At 39.6% G+C, this 9,788-nt stretch overlaps 1 protein-coding gene across 1 annotated transcript in view; it reads left to right on the top strand.

The window, feature by feature from the left end:
* kiaa1549lb (KIAA1549-like b) overlaps positions 1-8,238 on the top strand; it is a gene marked incomplete at both ends in the record, with an annotated part of 58,703 nt that extends 50,465 nt beyond the window's left edge. The window contains 7 exons of the mRNA XM_083916911.1: positions 1,298-1,527; positions 2,521-2,653; positions 5,316-5,690; positions 5,772-5,866; positions 6,207-6,352; positions 6,489-6,640; positions 7,975-8,238. Of these exons, the coding sequence (XP_083773037.1) occupies positions 1,298-1,527; positions 2,521-2,653; positions 5,316-5,690; positions 5,772-5,866; positions 6,207-6,352; positions 6,489-6,640; positions 7,975-8,238 (1,395 nt within the window). The remainder of the gene's footprint in view (positions 1-1,297; positions 1,528-2,520; positions 2,654-5,315; positions 5,691-5,771; positions 5,867-6,206; positions 6,353-6,488; positions 6,641-7,974) is intronic.
* Between the last annotated feature and the right edge of the window lie 1,550 nt (positions 8,239-9,788).

The raw sequence follows: 9,788 nt of genomic DNA on the forward strand, positions 1-9,788 counted from the left end.
ACTGCACAGTCCTAGCATATTAGCTGACATTTCAATAGTTAAAATATTAATACGTATTAACTCTATGGGGCTTTAGGTCCTGTCTACACACGTATTTTATATCCATCTACATTTTCGCCTTTTATCCACACGCAAACATAGTTTACAGTCATGTAGACTTTTGAAAACTCTTTTTTAGGTGCAGACTTTTCAAAAACTGGTTACTGTATATGCATGTGAACATGCAATTTCGAACGTTGAGGGAAACAATACATCATCTCCACAGTTTGTGCAAGCCCATTGTTGTTTTGTGTAATAAGCATGTGCTAGAAACAGCACCTTGGGCTGAGTATCAGAAAGATGGTAAATAAATAGGTATCAACGATGTATGAATAAAACAAACAAAAAAAGTCATGTGGACAGACTTGTTTTTTATGTATTAAAAAAAAATCTATTTTCAAAAGTGTTCATATGCATGTTAACAAGGCTAATTATGCAGCATAAGGTAGAATTTATGTGCAAGAAAATGTACAGAGGGTCAGAGAGCCTTTTAAATTGGTTTCAATGATTTGTGACATTGTATGATTTAATCTGCTGAAGCTCTGACCTCCAGTGACCACAATTTAAAATATTGTGTTTTAAGCTTGAAATGGGCATTGTCTTATGGTACTGTAATCCTAAGCATATTCTTGCAGTTTCTCTCTCCATACTTATATATATATATATATATAACACTTGGATATACATATCTATATTGGTTCAAGGTTTAAGGTATCATTATTATCCCAGAGGGGCAATTTGGTGTACAGCCAGCAGTAAAAGAGGCACAGCAAACAACAAGTATCAAACATAAAACACGATAAAAACAACAACACAATACAACAATAAGATAAAAACAAATCACAATTTAATATGGTCGATGACCCGACTGATTGCAGCGGGCATAAAGGATTTTTTCTGTTCTGTTTGTTTTGCAGAATATATTTTATATATTTATATCAAAGTGTTCTTCCCAGAAAATCGTATAAAACAACATTTAAAGTGAATTGACTGTTATCAGTAGCTCAAGGTACAACAAGAAACATTTTTTTCATTAATTTCTAATTTCACCTGTCATATTTTAACAATATAATAAACATGAAAATTAATAGATATGTTCAAAATCTCTCCAACTCTAATTATTTCAGTCTTACCTTTAGAGCTTCTTATTATCATGAACCCTCTGATTTTTCATCGAACACATGCCTTCAAGCCAAAACAGAATCATACCATATGCAGCAAAAAGAACCTTGTGTTTGTTTCTCTATCCTCTCCGCAGGTGAACTTGGCTCTAAAGCAGAAGTCAGACATTGAGCACTACAGGAATAAGCTGAGACTCAAGGCTAAAAGGAAAGGCTATTATGACTTCCCATCCGCAGACGGCAGCAGTAGCAGTCGAGCCGTGGTGCAGAGACACCAGCACGGCCATGAGAGGGCAGCCGGTGAGCATGGCAGACCACTGGAGCCAGATGATGAGCGAGGTTCCACTTATGTCAAGTCTCACAGGAGGTGAGGGGAGAGTGAAAAAGCAAGTGGAACCTGGGTTTGGCTGGGTGTAAACACAAGGGTGTGAGGACACAATCAGAGCAGTCGTGAAGTGCTGTAGGTGACATGGCAGTTCATACTGGTAGATTGGGTTTCTAACCATGGCCAGCTACCGATGCATGCTGACCCCTGCCTAATCAGATTATAGATAAGGAAAACTGTCTCCTCTAATGTTGTCACTATCCTGTCTTAGTCAGGAAGGGACACATCAGGCCTGTCTGATTAATTTGATCCAAGTCCTGAACTTCCATAATGGAGATGAGAGGATCGGCGGGGTGTCGGATGGTCCACTCTGCGGGTTCTCTCTTGCTTCTTCTTTACAGATGCATATAAAGATGGACAGAGTCTGTGGTTATTACAGACTCACATCAGCATATCCACATGGGATTGAAGAACATGAAGCCACACTAGCTGCATTCAGAGCAGAGAGTTGAATGGCAATTATTTATTTATTATTTTACGATTAAATTATGAATATAGACAAACATGAAACAAGGACAATAAAGGACAAATTATATATATATGTCCCATAAGTCAAATAAGGATTTTAGAAGCTATTTAAAATTAGTGTGTGGCTGACCACTTACACCAACAACATGCTTAGCTGTTTTACTAAATACTTTATCAGTAATGTTTTGGTGTGCAACACCTCAGGGATATCCTCATATCTGACATGTGGCACAACCTTATGTTGATTCAGCTCTTTAACTTGATGTCCATATGAGATATCATTACATACTGTATCTATTTGGTCTGCATCACAATTTTATGAAACCTTTTTTGAAAGGGAATCAGATACTTTACCTCAGTGTATTATCCACCCCTCCATTTCCCACCCACCCTTCACTGGCATTCTGAAACCTTGGCTGAAAAGAAAGAAAGCTGAATTGATAGGATTTCTATTAATAATAACTATAACCCTGATTTGCTGAGTCCTCCCTTTACTCTAATTGACAGGCACTCTCAGGTGGGGCAGACGGCTTATCGCAGCAGACAGAGTCTGAGCAGTCCTAGTCCTGGAGGAACAGAGATGGACCTTCTTGTTATGAGGGAGAGACCAAGGAGAGGTATCCGCAACAGCGGCTATGATGTGAGTCACATGCCATCACTATGACTAAGGATGAACTGATCCAATCTGACTCAAATAGCTGGAACAGGTATCAGTGACAATAGGGCCAAACTATTAATTTCAGCTCCTTTATTATTTATTATTACTATTTTAATAATAAACAACAGTGCAGTAAATGTTAAAATTGATATCTGGACTTAAAGTTAAAGGATCAGTGCATCTCTAACTCTCAACTGACCCTCGCAAAAAGATGAAATTTAACTTTTATGTGAACTATTTTGAAAACATAGCCCCTACTCCAACACAGTGATTATATTTGAAATAATATTACCGGTAGGTAATATCGGTTAGACATTTAACTTATTATTGGTTATTAATTATGTGCTAGGGATATACTTTTCAAATACAAATACAAATTCATTCATTCGTTCATTTATATGCTTATGGCCAAAGTCAGATGATTATTTAAAAAAAGTGGCACTAGTAAGATGGAATGCAAAAATAAAAAAGGTCATTATCAATCAGAGCTTGTGTCCTATTGCCCCATTTAAAGCACTTTGCAGCCTCTGCGCTAGACATCAGACATATTCTACCGTGGGGCGGTTTCAAGTATTCCACAGCAAGCCGATGGAAGGGAAGTGGTTCATTCATAATTAAGAATAAAGATTTATAAGGCCCTGTCATTTTGATATGTAATGCGTCTCAGGATGCCTGGTGTATGCCGCCACTCTTTTATTGTTCCATTATGGCTCTGTGTATAGCTTTTTTTTTTGTCATGAAGTCAAAATACTAGTGTGTGAGCTCCTGCGAGTAATCGAGCAGGTCTTTCCGAAAAAGTGTTTTCATTCTGAGCTGTCCTTTTATGAAAAATATGAGCGGCAGTAGAAATATTTCACTGAACTGCTTCTGACCTGCCAGCCAAACACACTGGTGTAACTGGCTCTGGTATTGTTGTGCTTGTGCTGGCTGACTAGCAAAGCTTACTGAGACACCCCGAGACAGAATATAGATAAGTTATTATATGGGCTTGTGCTTTTGGTACTATTTAAAGTCAATGTCTGCCATGAAAATATCCTTTTGTGTATTTAATTTAGATTACAGGATGGTTTACAACATTATGAAATTAATATAAATTTATTACAAAAGACTATATTACAAAAGACTCTTGACCTGCTCTAAAAAAAATTGATTTTCCAGACAAAAAGCAGTTCCTTGATTTTGAACTCCCATTGTCATGACTCTTGGTCAGTTTGTATTTTCTATGATTAAACTCTGTGTAGTCAACTGTTTAGCTCTGTTAGATATACAGTATAAAGTACATTAGCCGATACAAGCTACACTGTCCTTTTTCAGAACTCATGGCCCTGTTGATTACATTGGGACTAGTGTGGCTGCAGGCCCCGTCGCTGCAGATGCACAAGCCTCTGCCGTTCCGTGTTGCAGGGCGGGCTGATTTATGAGGTGCACTACGCTAGGTCTCCTGCGGCTACCCTCCATTCACACAGGAAGTAGGGCAGTCTCGTATTAATTTATCACGGAACTTAAGGACTGGATAGATGGAAACAAGATCTGGGAGATGGAGAGAGAGAGAAAGAGATAGAGAGAGAGAGAGAGAGAGAGAGAGAGAGAGAGGGAGAGAGAGAGAGTGAGTACAGGGTATGAAACGATTGAGGGGCTTTCAGAAATGTGAGAAAGAGGATGGAGAAGATGGAGTGAGGTAGCAGTTAAATAATTAAAATGGAGATACAATGAATATATATGGGAGATAGGATGGTGGTTATACTTTGTACTGTAGTGTAGACAAGAAGAGAGGAACCAAGAGGGAAGATACAGAATACAATAGACCTCCAGCAAGAGACGACAGAAAAGTGATAAAGTGATTGGTTAGCACTCATTGACACAAACTGCGTGGTTCTGCTGGCCGAGTCTCCTGTGACCAGGCAGATACACAGCTTGACGAACTCTTCCAGCTGACTTGTCTCAGAAACTCTGCAAAAACATTAAATAGATGCTTCTAGCTGACTCAGCACCCTGTCAAAAACCAACTCAGAGATTGCCAGGAGACATAATAGAACGTGTAACTTTCCAGCTTTCTCAAGGTGCATCTGTTGATATCCCACTAATTCCATAGAGAGATGTTTACTTTCTAATATTTGATCCAGGTGTAAACCAGAACATGCTTCCCTATGTGGCTGCTGCTGCTACAGATTCCCCCGAACACGCCGTCACACTAAAGCCTTAAGGAAATTTGGGCACCTAGTCTGCTAGTGGCCTAGTCTGCTCTGAATGTTTAGTGTTTCCAGGTCTTCCATATCTGAGCTCTCAGCATCTCTGCACTATCATTGCAGACAGGGAATGACTGTAATGACACTGTAGCAGCACTTTCTACCTAAATATAGTATAGTTGCATATAGATGTATATTAACTCCAGATGGCTTGTTTAAAGATAAAGTTTTTGAACACAGGCTGTTTTTCTGCGGGTTGAGTGATTTGATATTTTCAGCACCTCAACCTGCTTTATAATCATAAAAGACATAGAATATGGGACCTTAAAATTGTCCCAGTTTCATATCCTCTTATTCTTTAATGAATGACAGATTCCATTCCGTATACTGTTTCTATGTAATGCATGTGTTGAGTCCCAATTCATATTCTCTTGTGAATGTGTTTGTATATGTTTTAGACTGAGCCTGAGTTGATTGAGGAGACAAATATTGACCGTCTAATGGGGCCACGGGGATACATGTACGGCCGGGGCTTGAAAGGCCACTCAGAGACATCCACTCTGAGCTCACAGCCGTCCATTGATGAAGTGCGACAGCAGATGCACCTGCTGCTGGAGGAGGCATTCAGCCTGGCTTCAGGAGGGCAGTCTACATCTGGAAGGCACTCCCATCACCACCACCCACCTCCTGAACACTACAGCCCCGCGCCACCTCCCCTCCCCTACACAGACGTGGTGACCAGCGCCCCAGGTACAATGAGCTGTGGACGGGGAGGCCTGCAGTGGGTACCCTCCTATGGCTCAGAAATGTATCAATGCAGCCTGCCCAAACCAGTAAGTGGTATGAGATTATTTCCCCTCTCTCATGAAACGTGTTAGAGCTTATGTAACCTTAAATGCCTTTCACTCTTTAAGGCCTTTCGCTTCACCCAGCTTCCTGAGATGGCCATGGGTTCTCCTCCCCCTTTACCGCCTCGCACTGGACCTCCTCCTGGGACCTCCTTAAGACGGTAAGACTGAATAATTCTCTCTCTCACACACACAAACAAACAAACACAAATGCAGACGGACACAGACATACACACACTGCCTGTAGCATCCCAGAGCCTCTAAGATAGTCCACATTTATTCACATTCAAATTCATGTTTTGGGACTAGATATTCACCAGGTAGTGTGTGCTGCAGCAAGGGTGATTTAAGGCCTTGTTTAAATTTGAATATTGAAATAGTGCATTGAGAGATGGCAAGAATGTTAATAAGGTACTCGCTCTTCCACATGGAGTGTGTCTGCCATCTAGTGGTACTGACCAAGTATTTCAGTAACTCTAAGTTTATGTCTGTTCAATTTAGTTCCACTTCTGACCTGGGGCCTAAGGGAAGAAGCTCAGAGACATCTGTCACTGAAATGCAGAGTCAACATGACAACAACCCGTATGGGTCAACAACTAGAGCAGCACTTCCATCTATCACTGCAGAGCCTGTGTCCAACTACTCAGGTAAGCATATGAGAAGATGAGTTTTCATTTTAAAATCAACCCATAATGTGCTTTGCCTCAATGTCAACACACATTTTTCAATAATAGTAATACATCTCCTGAAATATATTCACCACATCTGTTCTCTTCTCTGTAGGAAACCCAATTACAGCCGTCTATGCCATCCCAGCCACCAGGCCCGGTTACTCAGAATACTTTGTCTCCACACCAACCACCTCCTACCACAGTCCCTCCTGGATGTCCTATCCACCTGAACCGGAGGATGTTCCGCCACAGTGGGCAGACTCTGTAAGTAAGCCTATTTTGCTTGCTTAGGAAGCACCTAATCCTACTAAGAGATACTTTTTTCTGATTAACTGAAAGATGAGAGCTTTAGAGAGGTAGAAATATGACATGACCAGCTGTCTGTATTAAACCAGGACGGTCAAGCATTTAGCCAAGTGCATTAACTTTGTCCTAATAAGTAAACCTTTAATTTTTAAAGAACTCTTCTAAGTGATTATTGTGAAATTTCTTCAGAATTGAGTCTTAAAAATAGAAAGTTTAGACCCAGTCAGTATATACACTCTTGCAGAGATGACAGAAAGCCAGTGTTCTGGTTTTGTACATTACAGGAGCCCCAGACAATTAATTTCTATACTTTTCAAATGAATAATTAATTGAATAATTCAATAGAGACTATTACAACTATGAAACTAAATGTTGTGGTTGTTTTGGGGTGGTATTGAAATAACCCACCCTCACCTCCTGGTTGTCAGGATAGTTTTTTAAGTTTAACTTCTGGTCACCCTACCAAGCCAGAAAGTGTGTTACATCATTACATTTACTCGAAATATACAGAAATACACACTCAGACACACAAAATAGGTAGATCAGTAGGGAATGTGTTGGTGAGATTCCCTCTCTGTATTAAACAATCTTTTGCAGCCCATCTCACTATGATATTGGCATAAGTCTTTTTGTGCTCATGTTCCCATCTACCCTTTAAAATGACTGGGCCTCACGAAACAATGATCCTTCTACCTTCTCCTCTGTTTTTCATTAAAATAAGCTTGGTACCATTTGTCCTGTCAGATCTGTTATAACCCATGTAACCCCCCCCCCCCCCCCCCCCCCCTGCACAAGAGTCTCCTTGTTTGTATGGAATGCTCTCTTTTTGTCTGTTTCAACCAGATGTCTTCACAAAGTGTCTTTTTGCAGAACCAGTGTCATTTAGAAAACATTTGCTGATCTGAATTTATGGCTGGCGTTTTTTTCTTGTGGACACTTCAACATTCAAAAGTAGCCCATTTTGGAGTTCAAACCCTGGTTGAACCAAAGTCCATTTCAGTATCATACACACACACACAGTAGATTTACACACCCATTATTTCCCCTTATTATTATTTTCCTGCTATTTTGGTTCATTCATAATGATTTTTCACGGATACGATTGTGTATATTTTCCCTTTTCACAGATTTATTCTTTCCAAAATAGTGATGCTAGAGAAAATGTTCGCTCTGCCAAATAAATCGCATATACTGTATCCTTCAAATTATCTTAGTGGTGGCCATGTTTCTTCGTGGGTAGTAATAATATGAAGTCACTGTATTACTAATTTTATGTCTATCCTTTTTTCCAGGTGCCCCTGCCTGGGTATGTAGAGGCTTTTCCTCATCCTCGCTACCCACAGGGGAGCCCCACCAGGCTGCCCCTGCAATATAACCAGGCGCTGGAGCAGCCGCCCACTGCCCCTAGCACAGCATCCCAGCAAAGCCTGCCCCAGGTAATGAAGGACATGGACAGCATGCCCCTGAGCAGCCTTTCTACCTCTGCACTTGTGCAGGCTATCCGGCAGGAGGTGGCCAAGCTGGCGAAGAAGCAGAATGACATGTTTGAGTTCTAGTTCTAATTCTGCCCCATTGTGTGCGGGAGGATGGTGGATTGTTCTTCAACAGAGGCACACAAAGGTGGTGCTACTTCAGACTGATTTTTGATGTTTCCCCACTGATTACCCACTGATGGATTTCTTTTTACACATCATTAGTGTTTTGCGGCTCCTGACAGCAGGACCAGAAGATTATGTTTTATTTTTAGAAAAAAACATCCTCAATTGATGATGTCCTAAGTAACTACATGCATCTCTTTGTAGATATGTCGATAGGATATGCAAAATATGAAAAATATAATTTTCTCCAGGATAGGACATTTTTTGTGAATAAGAATCAACTGAGAAGAGAGAGAAAAGTAGCATTATTGTCTGTACTGAGAGGACCAACTACTTCCTGTCAGATGGTATAATAAATGGTATAAACCACAGTGTATATGAGCATGTACAGTATTAGGACATCATGTATCTTGTCTCCTTTTAGACCATTTGCTTTAACCAGATTGGCTACATCAATATTTGTTCATTCAAGAGTCCTTACCACATCAAACTACCAGTTTTCAAAGATTCTTCAGTTTATTTTAGGGGTGTCATGACTTCAATTCTAAATCGAAGCTTTCATTTTTATTTATCAAAATCAATTAGGATTGGCAATTCAAACCACTCAATTAAATAATTTAAAATTTACCAAATGTCCTTAGTGTGGTACATTCCAAAATTAATGGTGGTTATATTGTTTGATACATTTGATACTATAGCCTATCTTTTTTTTTAAAGAAGTCAAGTCAGTTAATTTAGATAGCACAGTTTAAAAAACAACCCCCTGTTTACCAAAGTGCTTTACACAGTAAAAAGGCAAAAAAGTACAGAAACTGACAAAAACACATACTGACATACCTAAAACACAATGAAATCCAAAGAAAACAAGTAGGTTTGGTGGGGGATGATCGAACATGTAGAGGAAAGCAGATCCACAGCTTGGGCTCACCATGAAAAAAGAATTTCAAAACATAAATGACAGTTGTCGGGGCATAAGACAAATGATCTCTTGATCTTTATAAAATCAAGACTTGATAGTCTAACAATGGCATAGCCATCAGTGCTGAAAAACAATGTGCAAACCAAAAATAGAATCAAATCGTGACCTTGAAATCGAAAGTCGAATCTGGAAATTGGGGAATTGTGACACCTCTAGTTCATTTTACATACCACATAGCACCCTAAAGGTAACAACAAACACTGACTGTCCTTGGTTGTCTAGATGATTTTTAGAGATTTAAAGGAGTTGCTGATAATTAACAAATTGACTGAATGCAGTATATGCATCTGCCTTTTTAGTTGAACCCATGAATTAAATCTTAAGTTGCATCTATGATGATGTAACATAGATGGAAATGTTTGCCTTTATGTATCTGAAATAGAGGGAAGCATTTAGCTTTATTTGTTTGGTGTGTATAAGGTACATTGACTTGGTAGACATTGAGTCAAGACTTAGTTTGACACATGCAAAGACACTTTGGCTTTCAAAAGCCCAAATCATAAAGTCAATTAAGTTCATATTTGCACAA

This window comes from Echiichthys vipera, assembly GCF_963691815.1.
Source record: "Echiichthys vipera genome assembly, chromosome: 1".
In the NCBI taxonomy this organism is placed as follows: domain Eukaryota; kingdom Metazoa; phylum Chordata; class Actinopteri; order Perciformes; family Trachinidae; genus Echiichthys; species Echiichthys vipera.